Genomic DNA, 17,069 nt, shown 5'->3' with positions numbered 1-17,069 from the left:
TGCACCGATCCTTGCTACAGAGTGAATCTTGGTAACGTGTTAACCAGTTGGTTTCACGTATTGTCGAGGAGCTTTCTGCTTTGTGTCGTTCATCACATAATATTTTGTGTCACACCTGAAGGACCTTTTAACTGTTCCCTGGGGATACCTGGGGGTCATTCACTTGTTATTGCTGTTCCAATTCTGTCCTCTGCAGTGTCTACTAAAGGGGCTTTTCACCCTCATTCTCCCTGTCTGTAACAGTTTGTGATGCCTGTGTTCAGTACCTGGAGAAATGCCACAATCAGTGAGTCCTCTATCCTCCCTCACTCCTCAGAATGTCCCTCTTGTTCCAGCAAAGCTGTCAGAATGACTGCTTCTCCAGGACTTTTTTTTTAAGGCAGTAAACATCTGATCCAACAGGGAGTCTCTCTCAGAACTGAACCTCGGTTAAAACCAGGAGCCCGTCCATGTGTTGCACCCTAGCACAATCCAACAATTTAAATGAAACCAGGGATCTCTAAATCAATTTCTTCAATCCTTTATATGGTCTGTTAAAGCCCGTGATATATACTCCCCTGGAATGACTGTCCGTCGTTCAAAGCCTATCAAAGTCTATCTCTGCCTCATTGAAATCCAAGGAATCATCTTTCTTGTAAATTTCATCCATGAACCCTAATGGAAGATCCAAACCTTTATGAGTTCTCAACTAGCGGACATCCAGCCCATAAAACACTTTGCTTCTGATTTTACATTTGTTAGGAGGTGAAAATGACAAGGCTGTAGCTGGGTGAATGTAGAGTAAGTACAGATTGTTAATAGCAAATTGTGGTTAACTAACTTAATTGAGTTTTTTGATGAGGTAACAGAGAGGTTGATGAGGGTAATGCAGTTGAGGTGGTGTCCTTGGACTTCCAAAAGGCATTTGATAATTTCCCATATAATAGGCTTATCAGCAAAATTCAAGCCCATGGACTAAAAAGACCACTGGCAGCATGGATAGGAAGCTGACTGAGTGACAGGAAACAGTGGTAGTGAACGGCTAGAAGTATTGTGAACTGTGAGGAGGTTAGTGAGAGACTTCCAAAGGATATAGACAGGTTGGTAGAATGGCAGACATGTGACAGATGAAATTTCATACAGAGAAGTACAAAGTGATATATTTTGGTAGGAAGAATGAGAAGAGGCAATAGATAATCAAGGAAACCCATTCTAAAGGACAGGCTGACAGCTCCGTGGAGGTGGCCTCCCTGCACCAGGTCCGGGGACCTTGGGAACCAGAGGTTCCAGGCTGCAAAGTGGGAGCTGAATTCATGAAAGGGGCCTAGGCCAATCCAGTGGAGGGATTTCCCCTGTAGCCCAATTCACCTACTGGTCTAGACCCCAGTTATTTAATGATTGATGCTCAGGCCATCAGGGAAGTTTCATATTTAGATGCCCTCCTGTCTCCAACCTGCCTCTGTAGAGGCCACCTCTCCCTATTGGGCTGCTGAGGTTCTGGTGCTGTCCGCTCTATGTTTGGGCATCAAGGCTCACCCGTCATCCTTAATAGGACAATGAAGGCAGAGGGGGGCCAATTAGGAGGATTGGCCAGAGGAAGGCCAATCTGCCTTCCAGAAGATCACAATGCTGTTCTCGCTACAGGAACCCTCATTGATCTGACGCTGGGATCCTGGAGCCCACCAGAAAATTCAACCCTCAGTGTTCAAAAGCGAGGAAACCATGATAAACCCGAATAAAACACTGGATCAGCCTCAACTGGAGTATTGTGTCCAATCCCGGGCTCCATGCTTTACAAAGGATATGAAGGCATTAGAGAAGGTGCAGAAACAATTCACAAGAATGGTTCCAGGGATGAGGAACTACAGTTACATCGATAGATTGGAGATGCTGGGATTATTCTCCCTCGAAGAGAAGGTTGAGAGGAGATTTGATAGAAGTTTTCAAAACCATGAGAGGTCTGGACGGAGTAGATAGAGAGAAACTGTTCCCATTGGTGGAAGGATCAAAAACCAGATGACACTGATTTAAGGTAATTGTCAAAACAACCAATGGCAACATGAGGAAAAACTTAGTTACAAAGTGAGTGGTTAGTGCTACCTGAGAGTGTGGTGGAGGTAGGGCTCAACTGAGAAGTGAATTGGATAAGCACCTGAAGAGAAAGCATTTGCAGAGCTGTGGGTAAAGGGTGAGGGTGTGGGATTAGCTGAGTTGCTCGTCCAGAGAACCAGCTCAGACATGATGGTCCCCAAATGGCCTCTTTCTCTGCTGTAACCATTCTCATATTCTATGGTAAGATTAAGCTTCAGTGCGGTACAGTGGGTGAGAAGATCAGTGAAGGAGTAGAATGGGGCTGTTAGGGTTCATCTGTACATCCATGATTCTATGGAGCTGCCAGTTGGCCTGGTTTCAGTGGAGTTTTATTAACAGCTGTGTCTGGTGAAAGAAGCTCTCTACAGTGTGAGCTGGAGCTTACAGGTACCAGACTGTAGTTGGGGAAAGGACCAGAGGGCAACAAGTGCAGAGTGAGAGACAGGGTGTGGACATCCAATCAGTTAATAATATGTTGTTCAGGCACAACATAACACAGTGGACAAAGCCTGGATCATAGTTCCTACAGAGAGTATTCACTGGGTGTGAAGGTTACACACACAACACCTTCACCAGGCTGGTAATAAAATGCACCTTTGGTTGTCAGTCATGTTTATCCATGGGACTGAGTCCCTTCCTGATGATTATTGTGGTCGTTTCTCTGAACAAATTGCTGCAGGTACAGATCGTACACAAGAAGGAAGATTATAGCAGTGTGCAGTCCAAGTGTGGCTCTAAGGACAAGATCAGACATGTTCCAGGAGGAGGCAATGTAAGTACAAGGAATACACCATTGCTGTGTCAATAACACGGGTCTGAGTGTTCCAGCATCCGAGCACCTTGTATCCCAGTGTGAGATTCCCCCGTGTCCCAGTGTGAGATTCCCCCCCTCTGTGTCCCAGTGTGAGATTCCCCCCCTCTGTGTCCCAGTGTGAGATTCCCCCGTGTCCCAGTGTGAGATTCCCCCGTGTCCCAGTGTGAGATTCCCCCGTGTCCCAGTGTGAGATTCCCCCGTGTCCCAGTGTGAGATTCCCCCGTGTCCCAGTGTGAGATTCCCCCGTGTCCCAGTGTGAGATTCCCCCGTGTCCCCGTGTGAGATTCCCCCGTGTCCCAGTGTGAGATTCCCCCGTGTCCCAGTGTGAGATTCCCCCGTGTCCCAGTGTGAGATTCCCCCGTGTCCCAGTGTGAGATTCCCCCGTGTCCCAGTGTGAGATTCCCCCGTGTCCCAGTGTGAGATTCCCCCGTGTCCCAGTGTGAGATTCCCCCGTGTCCCAGTGTGAGATTCCCCCCCCGTATCCCAGTGTGAGATTCCCCCCGTGTCCCAGTGTGAGATTCCCCCGTGTCCCCGTGTCCCAGTGTGAGATTCCCCCCCCCGTGTCCCAGTGTGAGATTCCCCCGTGTCCCAGTGTGAGATTCCCCCGTGTCCCAGTGTGAGATTCCGCCCCCCCGTGTCCCAGTGTGAGATTCCCCCCCCGTGTCCCAGTGTGAGATTCCCCCGTGTCCCAGTGTGAGATTCCCCCGTGTCCCAGTGTGAGATTCCCCCGTGTCCCAGTGTGAGATTCCCCCGTGTCCCAGTGTGAGATCCCCCGTGTCCCAGTGTGAGATTCCCCCGTGTCCCAGTGTGAGATTCCCCCGTGTCCCGGTGTGAGATTCCCCCGTGTCCCGGTGTGAGATTCCCCCCCCCGTGTCCCAGTGTGAGATTCCCCCCCCCGTGTCCCAGTGTGAGATTCCCCCCCCCGTGTCCCAGTGTGAGATTCCCCCCCCCCGTGTCCCAGTGTGAGATTCCCCCCCCCGTGTCCCAGTGTGAGATTCCCCCCCCCGTGTCCCAGTGTGAGATTCCCCCCCCCCCGTGTCCCAGTGTGAGATTCCCCCCCCCCGTGTCCCAGTGTGAGTTTCCCCCCCCCGTGTCCCAGTGTGAGATTCCCCCCCCCCCCCCCGTGTCCCAGTGTGAGATTCCCCCCCCCCGTGTCCCAGTGTGAGATTCCCCCCCCCGTGTCCCAGTGTGAGATTCCCCCCCCCGTGTCCCAGTGTGAGATTCCCCCCCCCCGTGTCCCAGTGTGAGATTCCCCCGTGTCCCAGTGTGAGATTCCCCCGTGTCCCAGTGTGAGATTCCCCCCCCCCGTGTCCCAGTGTGAGATTCCCCCGTGTCCCAGTGTGAGATTCCCCCGTGTCCCAGTGTGAGATTCCCCCGTGTCCCAGTGTGAGATTCCCCCGTGTCCCAGTGTGAGATTCCCCCCCCCCGTGTCCCAGTGTGAGATTCCCCCCCCCGTGTCCCAGTGTGAGATTCCCCCCCCCCCGTGTCCCAGTGTGAGATTCCCCCCCCCCGTGTCCCAGTGTGAGATTCCCCCCCCCGTGTCCCAGTGTGAGATTCCCCCCCCCGTGTCCCAGTGTGAGATTCCCCCCCCCGTGTCCCAGTGTGAGATTCCCCCCCCCGTGTCCCAGTGTGAGATTCCCCCCCCCGTGTCCCAGTGTGAGATTCCCCCCCCCGTGTCCCAGTGTGAGATTCCCCCCCCCGTGTCCCAGTGTGAGATTCCCCCCCCGTGTCCCAGTGTGAGATTCCCCCCCCCGTGTCCCTGTGTGAGATTCCCCCCCCCGTGTCCCAGTGTCAGATTCCCCCCCCCGTGTCCCAGTGTCAGATTCCCCCCCCCGTGTCCCAGTGTCAGATTCCCCCCCCCGTGTCCCAGTGTGAGATTCCCCCCCCCGTGTCCCAGTGTGAGATTCCCCCCCCCGTGTCCCAGTGTGAGATTCCCCCCCCCGTGTCCCAGTGTGAGATTCCCCCCCCCGTGTCCCAGTGTGAGATTCCCCCCCCCGTGTCCCAGTGTGAGATTCTCCCCCCCGTGTCCCAGTGTGAGATTCCCCCCCCCGTGTCCCAGTGAGAGATTCCCCCGTGTCCCAGTGTGAGATTCCCCCCCCCCCCGTGTCCCCGTGTGAGATTCCCCACCCGTGTCCCAGTGCGAGATTCCCCCGTGTCCCAGTGTGAGATTCCCCCGTGTCCCAGTGAGAGATTCCCCCCCCCCGTGTCCCAGTGTGAGATTCCCCCCCCCCCCGTGTCCCAGTGTGAGATTCCCCCGTGTCCCAGTGAGAGATTCCCCCCCCCGTGTCCCAGTGTGAGATTCCCCCCCCCCCCCCCGTGTCCCAGTGAGAGATTCCCCCCCCCGTGTCCCAGTGTGAGATTCCCCCGTGTCCCAGTGTGAGATTCCCCCGTGTCCCGGTGTGAGATTCCCCCGTGTCCCAGTGTGAGATTTCGCCCCCCCGTGTCCCAGTGTGAGATTCCCCCGTGTCCCAGTGTGAGATTCCCCCGTGTCCCAGTGTGAGATTCCCCCCCCCCGTGTCCCAGTGTGAGATTCCCCCGTGTCCCAGTGTGAGATTCCCCCGTGTCCCAGTGTGAGATTCCCCCGTGTCCCAGTGTGAGATTCCCCCCCCCCGTGTCCCAGTGTGAGATTCCCCCCCCCCCGTGTCCCAGTGTGAGATTCCCCCCCCCCCGTGTCCCAGTGTGAGATTCCCCCCCCCCCGTGTCCCAGTGTGAGATTCCCCCCCCCGTGTCCAAGTGTGAGATTCCCCCGTGTCCCAGTGTGAGATTCCCCCGTGTCCCAGTGTGAGATTCCCCCGTGTCCCCGTGTGAGATTCCCCCCCCCGTGTCCCCGTGTGAGATTCCCCCCCCGTGTCCCAGTGTGAGATTCCCTCCCCCGTGTCCCCGTGTGAGATTCCCCCCCAGTGTCCCAGTGTGAGATTCCCCCCCCCAGTGTCCCAGTGTGAGAGTCCCCCCCCCCCGTGTCCCAGTGTGAGATTCCCCCGTGTCCCAGTGTGTGATTCCCCCGTGTCCCAGTGTGAGATTCCCCGTGTCCCAGTGTGAGATTCTCCCGTGTCCCAGTGTGAGATTCCCCGTGTCCCAGTGTGAGATTCCCCCGTGTCCCAGTGTGAGATTCCCCCCCGCCGTGTCCCAGTGTGAGATTCCCCCCCGCCGTGTCCCAGTGTGAGATTCCCCCCCTCCGTGTCCCAGTGTGAGATTCCCCCCCTCCGTGTCCCAGTGTGAGATTCCCCCGTGTTCCAGTGTGAGATTCCCCCGTGTCCCAGTGTGAGATTCCCCCGTGTCCCAGTGTGAGATTCCCCCGTGTCCCAGTGTGAGATTCCCCCGTGTCCCAGTGTGAGATTCCCCCGTGTCCCAGTGTGAGATTCCCCCGTGTCCCAGTGTGAGATTCCCCGTGTCCCAGTGTGAGATTCCCCGTGTCCCAGTGTGAGATTCCCCCGTGTCCCAGTGTGAGATTCCCCGTGTCCCAGTGTGAGATTCCCCGTGTCCCAGTGTGAGATTCCCCGTGTCCCAGTGTGAGATTCCCCGTGTCCCAGTGTGTGATTCCCCCGTGTCCCAGTGTGAGATTCCCCGTGTCCCAGTGTGAGATTCTCCCGTGTCCCAGTGTGAGATTCCCCGTGTCCCAGTGTGAGATTCCCCGTGTCCCAGTGTGAGATTCCCCCCCGCCGTGTCCCAGTGTGAGATTCCCCCCCGCCGTGTCCCAGTGTGAGATTCCCCCCCTCCGTGTCCCAGTGTGAGATTCCCCCCCTCCGTGTCCCAGTGTGAGATTCCCCCGTGTTCCAGTGTGAGATTCCCCCGTGTCCCAGTGTGAGATTCCCCCGTGTCCCAGTGTGAGATTCCCCCGTGTCCCAGTGTGAGATTCCCCCGTGTCCCAGTGTGAGATTCCCCCGTGTCCCAGTGTGAGATTCCCCCGTGTCCCAGTGTGAGATTCCCCGTGTCCCAGTGTGAGATTCCCCGTGTCCCAGTGTGAGATTCCCCCGTGTCCCAGTGTGAGATTCCCCGTGTCCCAGTGTGAGATTCCCCGTGTCCCAGTGTGAGATTCCCCGTGTCCCAGTGTGAGATTCCCCGTGTCCCAGTGTGAGATTCCCCCGTGTCCCAGTGTGAGATTCCCCCCCTCTGTGTCCCAGTGTGAGATTCCCCCGTGTCCCAGTGTGAGATTCCCCCGTGTCCCAGTGTGAGATTCCCCCGTGTCCCAGTGTGAGATTCCCCCGTGTCCCAGTGTGAGATTCCCCGTGTCCCAGTGTGAGATTCCCCGTGTCCCAGTGTGAGATTCCCCCGTGTCCCCGTGTGAGATTCCCCCGTGTCCAAGTGTGAGATTCCCCCCCGCCGTGTCCCAGTGTGAGATTCCCCCCCTCTGTGTCCCAGTGTGAGATTCCCCCGTGTCCCAGTGTGAGATTCCCCCGTGTCCCCGTGTTCCAGTGTGAGATTCCCCCCCCCGTGTCCCCGTGTGAGATTCCCCCCCCGTGTCCCCGTGTGAGATTCCCCCCCCCGTGTCCCAGTGTGAGATTCCCCCCCCGTGTCCCAGTGTGAGATTCCCCCCCCGTGTCCCAGTGTGAGATTCCCCCCCCGTGTCCCAGTGTGAGATTCCCCCCCCCCGTGTCCCAGTGTGAGATTCCCCCGTGTCCCAGTGTGAGATTCTCCCCTGTCCCCGTGTGAGATTCCCCCCTGTCCCAGTGTGAGATTCCCCCGTGTCCCAGTGTGAGATTCCCCCGTGTCCCAGTGTGAGATTCCCCCGTGTCCCAGTGCGAGATTCTCCCCTGTCCCCGTGTGAGATTCCCCCCTGTCCCAGTGTGAGATTCCCCCGTGTCCCAGTGTGAGATTCTCCCGTGTCCCAGTGTGAGATTCCCCCGTGTCCAAGTGTGAGATTCCCCCCTGTCCCAGTGTGAGATTCCCCCGTGTCCCCGTGTGAGATTCCCCCGTGTCCCCGTGTTCCAGTGTGAGATTCCCCCGTGTCCCAGTGTGAGATTCCCCCGTGTCCCAGTGTGAGATTCCCCCGTGTCCCAGTGTGAGATTCCCCCGTGTCCCAGTGTGAGATTCTCCCGTGTCCCAGTGTGAGATTCTCCCGTGTCCCAGTGTGAGATTCCCCCGTGTCCCCGTGTGAGATTCCCCCGTGTCCCCGTGTGAGATTCCCCCGTGTCCCAGTGTGAGATTCCCCCGTGTCCCCGTGTGAGATTCCCCCGTGTCCCCGTGTGAGATTCCCCCCCCCGTGTCCCAGTGTGAGATTCCCCCGTGTCCCCGTGTGAGATTCCCCCGTGTCCCCGTGTGAGATTCCCCCCCCCCGTGTCCCAGTGTGAGATTCCCCCGTGTCCCAGTGTGAGATTCCCCCGTGTCCCACTGTGAGATTCCCCCCCCGTGTGAGATTCCCCCGTGTCCCAGTGTGAGATTCCCCCCCCCCCCGTGTCCCAGTGTGAGATTCCCCCGTGTCCCAGTGTGAGATTCCCCCCCCCCACCCCACCCGTGTCCCAGTGTGAGATTCCCCCGTGTCCCAGTGTGAGATTCCCCCGTGTCCCAGTGTGAGATTCCCCCGTGTCCCCGTGTGAGATTCCCCCGTGTCCCCGTGTGAGATTCCCCCGTGTCCCCGTGTGAGATTCCCCCCCCCCGTGTCCCAGTGTGAGATTCCCCCGTGTCCCCGTGTGAGATTCCCCCGTGTCCCAGTGTGAGATTCCCCCGTGTCCCCGTGTGAGATTCCCCCGTGTCCCCGTGTGAGATTCCCCCGTGTCCCCGTGTGAGATTCCCCCGTGTCCCAGTGTGAGATTCCCCCCCCCGTGTCCCCGTGTGAGATTCCCCCGTGTCCCCGTGTGAGATTCCCCCGTGTCCCCGTGTGAGATTCCCCCGTGTCCCCGTGTGAGATTCCCCCGTGTCCCCGTGTGAGATTCCCCCGTGTCCCCGTGTGAGATTCCCCCGTGTCCCCGTGTGAGATTCCCCCGTGTCCCCGTGTGAGATTCCCCCGTGTCCCCGTGTGAGATTCCCCCGTGTCCCAGTGTGAGATTCCCCCGTGTCCCAGTGTGAGATTCCCCCCCCCGTGTCCCAGTGTGAGATTCCCCCGTGTCCCCGTGTGAGATTCCCCCCCCCCGTGTCCCAGTGCGAGATTCCCCCGTGTCCCAGTGCGAGATTCCCTCGTGTCCCAGTGTGAGATTCCCCCGTGTCCCAGTGTGAGATTCCCCCCCCCGTGTCCCAGTGTGAGATTCCCCCCCCCGTGTCCCAGTGTGAGATTCCCCCCCCCGTGTCCCAGTGTGAGATTCCCCCCCCCGTGTCCCAGTGTGAGACTCCCCCCCCCGTGTCCCAGTGTGAGATTCCCCCCCCCGTGTCCCAGTGTGAGATTCCCCCCCCCGTGTCCCAGTGTGAGATTCCCCCCCCCCGTGTCCCAGTGTGAGATTCCCCCCCCCCGTGTCCCAGTGTGAGTTTCCCCCCCCCCCGGGGTCCCAGTGTGAGATTCCCCCCCCCCCCCGTGTCCCAGTGTGAGATTCCCCCCCGCCCCGTGTCCCAGTGTGAGATTCCCCCGTGTCCCAGTGTGAGATTCCCCCGTGTCCCAGTGTGAGATTCCCCCGTGTCCCAGTGTGAGATTCCCCCGTGTCCCAGTGTGAGATTCCCCCGTGTCCCAGTGTGAGATTCCCCCGTGTTCCAGTGTGAGATTCCCCCGTGTCCCAGTGTGAGATTCCCCCGTGTCCCCGTGTGAGATTCCCCCCCCTCTGTGTCCCAGTGTGAGATTCCCCCCGTGTCCCAGTGTGAGATTCCCCCGTGTCCCAGTGTGAGATTCCCCCGTGTCCCAGTGTGAGATTCCCCCGTGTCCCAGTGTGAGATTCCCCCCCCCCCGTGTCCCCGTGTGAGATTCCCCCCCCCACCGTGTCCCAGTGTGAGATTCCCCCCCTCCGTGTCCCAGTGTGAGATTCCCCCGTGTCCCAGTGTGAGATTCCCCCGTATCCCAGTGTGAGATTCCCCCGTGTCCCAGTGTGAGATTCCCCCGTGTCCCAGTGTGAGATTCCCCCGTGTCCCGGTGTGAGATTCCCCCCCCCCCCCCCCCGTCCCGGTGTGAGATTCCCCCCCAGTGTCCCAGTGTGAGATTCCGCTGTGTCCCAGTGTGAGATTCCCCCGTGTCCCAGTGTGAGATTCCCCCGTGTCCCAGTGTGAGATTCCCCCGTGTCCCAGTGTGAGATTCTCCCGTGTCCCAGTGTGAGTTTCCCCCCCCCCCCGTGTCCCAGTGTGAGTTTCCCCCCCCCCGTGTCCCCGTGTGAGATTCCCCCCCCCGCCGTGTCCCCGTGTGAGATTCCCCCCCGCCCCCGTGTCCCCGTGTGAGTTTCCCCCCCCCCCCGTGTCCCCGTGTGAGATTCCGCCCCCCCGTGTCCCCGTGTGAGATTCCCCCCCCCCCCCCCCCCCCCCGTGTCCCAGTGTGAGATTACCCCGTGTCCCAGTGTGAGATTCCCCCGTGTCCCAGTGTGAGATTCCCCCGTATCCCAGTGTGAGATTCCCCCGTGTCCCAGTGTGAGCTTCCCCCGTGTCCCAGTGTGAGATTCACCCACCCCGTGTCCCAGTGTGAGATTCCCCCCCCCGTGTCCCAGTGTGAGATTCCCCCATGTCCCAGTGTGAGATTCCCCCGTGTCCCAGTGTGAGATTCCCCCGTGTCCCAGTGTGAGATTCCCCCCCTCTGTGTCCCAGTGTGAGATTCCGCTGTGTCCCAGTGTGAGATTCCCCCCCCCGTGTCCCAGTGTGAGATTCCCCCCCCCCCGTGTCCCCGTGTGAGATTCCCCCGTGTCCCAGTGTGAGATTCCCCCGTGTCCCAGTGTGAGATTCCCCCGTGTCCCCGTGTGAGATTCCCCCGTGTCCCCGTGTGAGATTCCCCCGTGTCCCCGTGTGAGATTCCCCCGTGTCCCCGTGTGAGATTCCCCCCCCGTGTCCCAGTGTGAGATTCCCTCCCCCGTGTCCCCGTGTGAGATTCCCCCCCCGTGTCCCAGTGTGAGAGTCCCCCCCCCCGTGTCCCAGTGTGAGAGTCCCCCCCCCCGTGTCCCAGAGTGAGATTCCCCCGTGTCCCAGTGTGTGATTCCCCCGTGTCCCAGTGTGTGATTCCCCCGTGTCCCAGTGTGAGATTCCCCGTGTCCCAGTGTGAGATTCTCCCGTGTCCCAGTGTGAGATTCCCCTTGTCCCAGTGTGAGATTCCCCGTGTCCCAGTGTGAGATTCCCCCCCGCCGTGTCCCAGTGTGAGATTCCCCCCCTCCGTGTCCCAGTGTGAGATTCCCCCCCTCCGTGTCCCAGTGTGAGATTCCCCCGTGTCCCAGTGTGAGATTCCCCCGTGTCCCAGTGTGAGATTCCCCCGTGTCCCAGTGTGAGATTCCCCCGTGTCCCAGTGTGAGATTCCACCGTGTCCCAGTGTGAGATTCCCCCGTGTTCCAGTGTGAGATTCCCCGTGTCCCAGTGTGAGATTCCCCCGTGTCCCAGTGTGAGATTCCCCCGTGTCCCAGTGTGAGATTCCCCCGTGTCCCAGTGTGAGATTCCCCCGTGTCCCAGTGTGAGATTCCCCGTGTCCCAGTGTGAGATTCCCCGTGTCCCAGTGAGAGATTCCCCCCCTCTGTGTCCCAGTGTGAGATTCCCCCCCTCTGTGTCCCAGTGTGAGATTCCCCCGTGTCCCAGTGTGAGATTCCCCCCCTCTGTGTCCCAGTGTGAGATTCCCCCGTGTCCCAGTGTGAGATTCCCCGTGTCCCAGTGTGAGATTCCCCGTGTCCCAGTGTGAGATTCCCCCCCCCGTGTCCCAGTGTGAGATTCCCCCGTGTCCCAGTGTGAGATTCCCCCCCTCTGTGTCCCAGTGTGAGATTCCCCCCCTCTGTGTCCCAGTGTGAGATTCCCCCCCTCTGTGTCCCAGTGTGAGATTCCCCCGTGTCCCAGTGTGAGATTCCCCCGTGTCCCAGTGTGAGATTCCCCCGTGTCCCAGTGTGAGATTCCCCCGTGTCCCCGTGTGAGATTCCCCCGTGTCCCCGTGTGAGATTCCCCCGTGTCCCCGTGTGAGATTCCCCCGTGTCCAAGTGTGAGATTCCCCCCCGCCGTGTCCCAGTGTGAGATTCCCCCCCTCTGTGTCCCAGTGTGAGATTCCCCCGTGTCCCAGTGTGAGATTCCCCCGTGTCCCCGTGTTCCAGTGTGAGATTCCCCCCCCCCCCGTGTCCCAGTGTGAGATTCCCCCCCCGTGTCCCAGTGTGAGATTCCCCCCCCGTGTCCCAGTGTGAGATTTCCCCCCCCGTGTCCCAGTGTGAGATTCCCCCCCCCCCCGTGTCCCAGTGTGAGATTCCCCCGTGTCCCAGTGTGAGATTCCCCCGTGTCCCCGTGTGAGATTCCCCCGTGTCCCCGTGTGAGATTCCCCCGTGTCCCAGTGTGAGATTCCCCCCCCCCTGTCCCAGTGTGAGATTCCCCCCCCCGTGTCCCAGTGTGAGATTCCCCCGTGTCCCAGTGTGAGATTCCCCCGTGTCCCAGTGTGAGATTCCCCCGTGTCCCAGTGCGAGATTCTCCCCTGTCCCCGTGTGAGATTCCCCCCTGTCCCAGTGTGAGATTCCCCCGTGTCCCAGTGTGAGATTCCCCCGTGTCCCAGTGTGAGATTCTCCCGTGTCCCAGTGTGAGATTCTCCCGTGTCCCAGTGTGAGATTCCCCCGTGTCCAAGTGTGAGATTCCCCCGTGTCCCCGTGTGAGATTCCCCCGTGTCCCCGTGTGAGATTCCCCCGTGTCCCAGTGTGAGATTCCCCCGTGTCCCCGTGTGAGATTCCCCCGTGTCCCCGTGTGAGATTCCCCCGTGTCCCAGTGTGAGATTCCCCCCCCCGTGTCCCAGTGTGAGATTCCCCCCCCCGTGTCCCAGTGTGAGATTCCCCCGTGTCCCAGTGTGAGATTCCCCCGTGTCCCAGTGTGAGATTCCCCCGTGTCCCAGTGCGAGATTCTCCCCTGTCCCCGTGTGAGATTCCCCCCTGTCCCAGTGTGAGATTCCCCCGTGTCCCAGTGTGAGATTCCCCCGTGTCCCAGTGTGAGATTCTCCCGTGTCCCAGTGTGAGATTCCCCCGTGTCCAAGTGTGAGATTCCCCCGTGTCCCAGTGTGAGATTCCCCCGTGTCCCAGTGTGAGATTCCCCCCCCCGTGTCCCAGTGTGAGATTCCCCCGTGTCCCCGTGTGAGATTCCCCCGTGTCCCCGTGTGAGATTCCCCCGTGTCCCCGTGTGAGATTCCCCCGTGTCCCAGTGTGAGATTCCCCCGTGTCCCAGTGTGAGATTCCCCCGTGTCCCAGTGTGAGATTCCCCCGTGTCCCAGTGTGAGATTCCCCCCCCCGTGTCCCAGTGTGAGATTCCCCCGTGTCCCCGTGTGAGATTCCCCCCCCCCGTGTCCCAGTGCGAGATTCCCCCGTGTCCCAGTGCGAGATTCCCCCGTGTCCCAGTGCGAGATTCCCCCGTGTCCCAGTGTGAGATTCCCCCGTGTCCCAGTGTGAGATTCCCCCGTGTCCCCGTGTGAGATTCCCCCCCCCCGTGTCCCAGTGCGAGATTCCCCCGTGTCCCAGTGCGAGATTCCCCCGTGTCCCAGTGCGAGATTCCCCCGTGTCCCAGTGTGAGATTCCCCCGTGTCCCAGTGTGAGATTCCCCCCCCGTGTCCCAGTGTGAGATTCCCCCCCCGTGTCACAGTGTGAGATTCCCCCCCCCCCGTGTCCCAGTGTGAGATTCCCCCGTGTCCCAGTGTGAGATTCCCCCGTGTCCCAGTGTGAGATTCCCCCCCCCGTGTCCCAGTGTGAGATTCCCCCGTGTCCCAGTGTGAGATTCCCCCCCTCTGTGTCCCAGTTTGAGATTCCCCCCCTCTGTGTCCCAGTGTGAGATTCCCCCCCCCGTGTCCCAGTGTGAGATTCCCCCGTGTCCCAGTGTGAGATTCCCCCCCCCCGTGTCCCAGTGTGAGATTCCCCCCCCCCGTGTCCCAGTGTGAGATTCCCCCCCCCCGTGTCCCAGTGTGAGATTCCCCCCCTCTGTGTCCCAGTGTGAGATTCCCCCCCTCTGTGTCCCAGTGTGAGATTCCCCCCCTCTGTGTCCCAGTGTGAGATTCCCCCCTCTGTGTCCCAGTGTGAGATTCCCCCGTGTCCCAGTGTGAGATTCCCCCCGTGTCCCAGTGTGAGATTCCCCCGTGTCCCAGTGTGAGATTCCCCCGTGTCCCAGTGTGAGATTCCCCCGTGTCCCAGTGTGAGATTCCCCCGTGTCCCAGTGTGAGATTCCCCCCCCGTGTCCCAGTGTGAGATTCCCCCCCCCCGTGTCCCAGTGTGAGATTCCCCCGTGTCCCAGTGTGAGATTCCCCCCCCCCCCGTGTCCCAGTGTGAGATTCCCCCCGTGTCCCAGTGTGAGATTCCCCCGTGTCCCAGTGTGAGATTCCCCCCCCGTGTCCCAGTGTGAGATTCCCCCCCCGTGTCCCAGTGTGAGATTCCCCCCCCGTGTCCCAGTGTGAGATTCCCCCCCCCCGTGTCCCAGTGTGAGATTCCCCCGTGTTCCAGTGTGAGATTCCCCCGTGTCCCAGTGTGAGATTCCCCCCCCCCCCCCCCGGGTCCCAGTGTGAGATTCCCCCCCCCCCCCGTGTCCCAGTGTGAGATTCCCCCGTGTCCCAGTGTGAGACTCCCCCGTGTCCCAGTGTGAGATTCCCCCGTGTCCCAGTGTGAGATTCCCCCGTGTCCCAGTGTGAGATTCCCCCGTGTCCCAGTGTGAGATTCCCCCATGTCCCAGTGTGAGATTCCCCCGTGTCCCAGTGTGAGATTCCCCCGTGTCCCCGTGTGAGATTCCACCCCCCGTGTCCCAGTGTGAGATTCCCCCCCACCGTGTCCCCGTGTGAGATTCCCCCGTGTCCCAGTGTGAGATTCCCCCGTGTCCCAGTGTGAGATTCCCCCCCCCCGTGTTCCCGTGTGAGATTCCCCCGTGTTCCCGTGTGAGATTCCCCCGTGTCCCAGTGTGAGATTCCCCCGTGTCCCAGTGTGAGATTCCCCCGTGTCCCAGTGTGAGATTCCCCCCCCCCGTGTCCCAGTGTGAGATTCCCCCCCCGTGTCCCAGTGTGAGATTCCCCACCCTGTGTCCCAGTGTGAGATTCCTCCGTGTCCCAGTGTGAAATTCCCCCCCCCGTGTCCCAGTGTGAGATTCCCCCGTGTCCCAGTGTGAGATTCCCCCGTGTCCCAGTGTGAGATTCCCCCGTGTCCCAGTGTGAGATTCCCCCGTGTCCCAGTGTGAGATTCCCCCGTGTCCCAGTGTGAGATTCCCCCGTGTTCCAGTGTGAGATTCCCCCGTGTCCCAGTGTGAGTTTCCCCCCCCCCGTGTCCCAGTGTGAGATTCCCCCGTGTCCCCGTGTGAGATTCCCCCGTGTCCCAGTGTGAGATTCCCCCGTGTCCCAGTGTGAGATTCCCCCCCCGTGTCCCAGTGTGAGATTCCCCCCCCTGTGTCCCAGTGTGAGATTCCCCCGTGTCCCAGTGTGAGATTCCCCCCCCCGTGTCCCAGTGTGAGATTCCCCCGTGTCCCAGTGTGAGATTCCCCCGTGTCCCAGTGTGAGATTCCCCCGTGTCCCAGTGTGAGATTCCCCCGTGTCCCAGTGTGAGATTCTCCCGTGTCCCAGTGTGAGTTTCCCCCCCCCCGTGTCCCCGTGTGAGATTCCCCCCCCCCCGTGTCCCCGTGTGAGATTCCCCCCCCCCGTGTCCCCGTGTGAGATTCCCCCCCCCCGTGTCCCCGTGTGAGATTCCCCCCCCCCCCGTGTCCCAGTGTGAGATTCCCCCGTGTCCCAGTGTGAGATTCCCCCGTGTCCCAGTGTGAGATTCCCCCGTGTCCCAGTGTGAGATTCCGCTGTGTCCCAGTGTGAGATTCCCCCGTGTCCCAGTGTGAGATTCCCCCCCTCTGTGTCCCAGTGTGAGATTCCCCCGTGTCCCAGTGTGAGATTCCCCCCCTCTGTGTCCCAGTGTGAGATTCCGCTGTGTCCCAGTGTGAGATTCCCCCGTGTCCCAGTGTGAGATTCCCCCTCCTGTGTCCCAGTGTGAGATTCCCCCGTGTCCCAGTGTGAGATTCCCCCCCCGTGTCCCAGTGTGAGATTCCCCCGTGTCCCAGTGTGAGATTCCCCCCCTCTGTGTCCCAGTGTGAGATTCCCCCGTGTCCCAGTGTGAGATTCCCCCGTGTCCCAGTGTGAGAATCCCCCGTGTCCCAGTGTGAGATTCCCCCGTGTCCCCGTGTCCCAGTGTGAGATTCCCCCGTGTCCCCGTGTCCCAGTGTGAGATTCCCCCGTGTCCCCGTGTGAGATTCCCCCGTGTCCCAGTGTGAGATCCCCCCATCCCCCCGTGTCCCAGTGTGAGATTCCCCCGAGTCCCAGTGTGAGATTCCCCCGTGTCCCGGTGTGAGACTCCCCCGTGTCCCAGTGTGAGATTCCCCCGTGTCCCGGTGTGAGATTCCCCCGTGTCCCGGTGTGAGATTCCCCCGTGTCCCGGTGTGAGATTCCCCCGTGTCCCGGTGTGAGATTCCCCCGTGTCCCGGTGTGAGATTCCCCCGTGTCCCGGTGTGAGATTCCCCCGTGTCCCAGTGTGAGATTCCCCCGTGTCCCAGTGTGAGATTCCCCCGTGTCCCAGTGTGAGATTCCCCCGTGTCCCAGTGTGAGATTCCCCCGTGTCCCAGTGTGAGATTCCCCCGTGTCCCAGTGTGAGATTCCTCCGTGTCCCAGTGTGAGATTCCCCCGTGTCCCAGTGTGAGATTCCCCCGTGTCCCAGTGTGAGATTCCCCCGTGTCCCAGTGTGAGATTCCCCCGTGTCCCAGTGTGAGATTCCCCCGTGTCCCAGTGTGAGATTCCCCCGTGTCCCAGTGTGAGATTCCCCCGTGTCCCCGTGTGAGATTCCCCCCCACCGTGTCCCCGTGTGAGATTCCCCCGTGTCCCAGTGTGAGATTCCCCCGTGTCCCAGTGTGAGATTCCCCCGTGTCCCAGTGTGAGACTCCCCCGTGTCCCAGTGTGAGACTCCCCCGTATCCCAGTGTGAGACTCCCCCGTGTCCCAGTGTGAGATTCCCCATGTCCCAGTGTGAGATTCCCCCGTGTCCCAGTGTGAGATTCCCCCTCCGTGTCCCAGTGTGAGATTCCCCCCCCTCGTGTCCCAGTGTGAGATTCCCCCTCCGTGTCCCAGTGTGAGATTCCCCCCTCCGTGTCCCAGTGTGAGATTCCCCCCCCCGTGTCCCAGTGTGAGATTCCCCCGT

General features: G+C 60.3%; 1 protein-coding gene across 1 annotated transcript in view; it reads left to right on the top strand.

Moving 5' to 3' along the window:
- Positions 1–17,069, top strand: part of LOC121269019 (microtubule-associated protein tau-like) — a 181,545-nt gene that overhangs the window by 115,948 nt on the left and 48,528 nt on the right. The window contains exon 9 of the mRNA XM_041173385.1: positions 2,750–2,842. Coding sequence (XP_041029319.1) covers positions 2,750–2,842 — 93 coding nt within the window. The remainder of the gene's footprint in view (positions 1–2,749; positions 2,843–17,069) is intronic.

The sequence above is a fragment of the Carcharodon carcharias genome, chromosome 23 (genome assembly GCF_017639515.1).
Source record: "Carcharodon carcharias isolate sCarCar2 chromosome 23, sCarCar2.pri, whole genome shotgun sequence".
NCBI classification, from domain to species: domain Eukaryota; kingdom Metazoa; phylum Chordata; class Chondrichthyes; order Lamniformes; family Lamnidae; genus Carcharodon; species Carcharodon carcharias.
The sequence above is the reverse complement of the archived record's forward strand: the minus strand, read 5'-3'. Positions and strand labels throughout refer to the sequence as shown.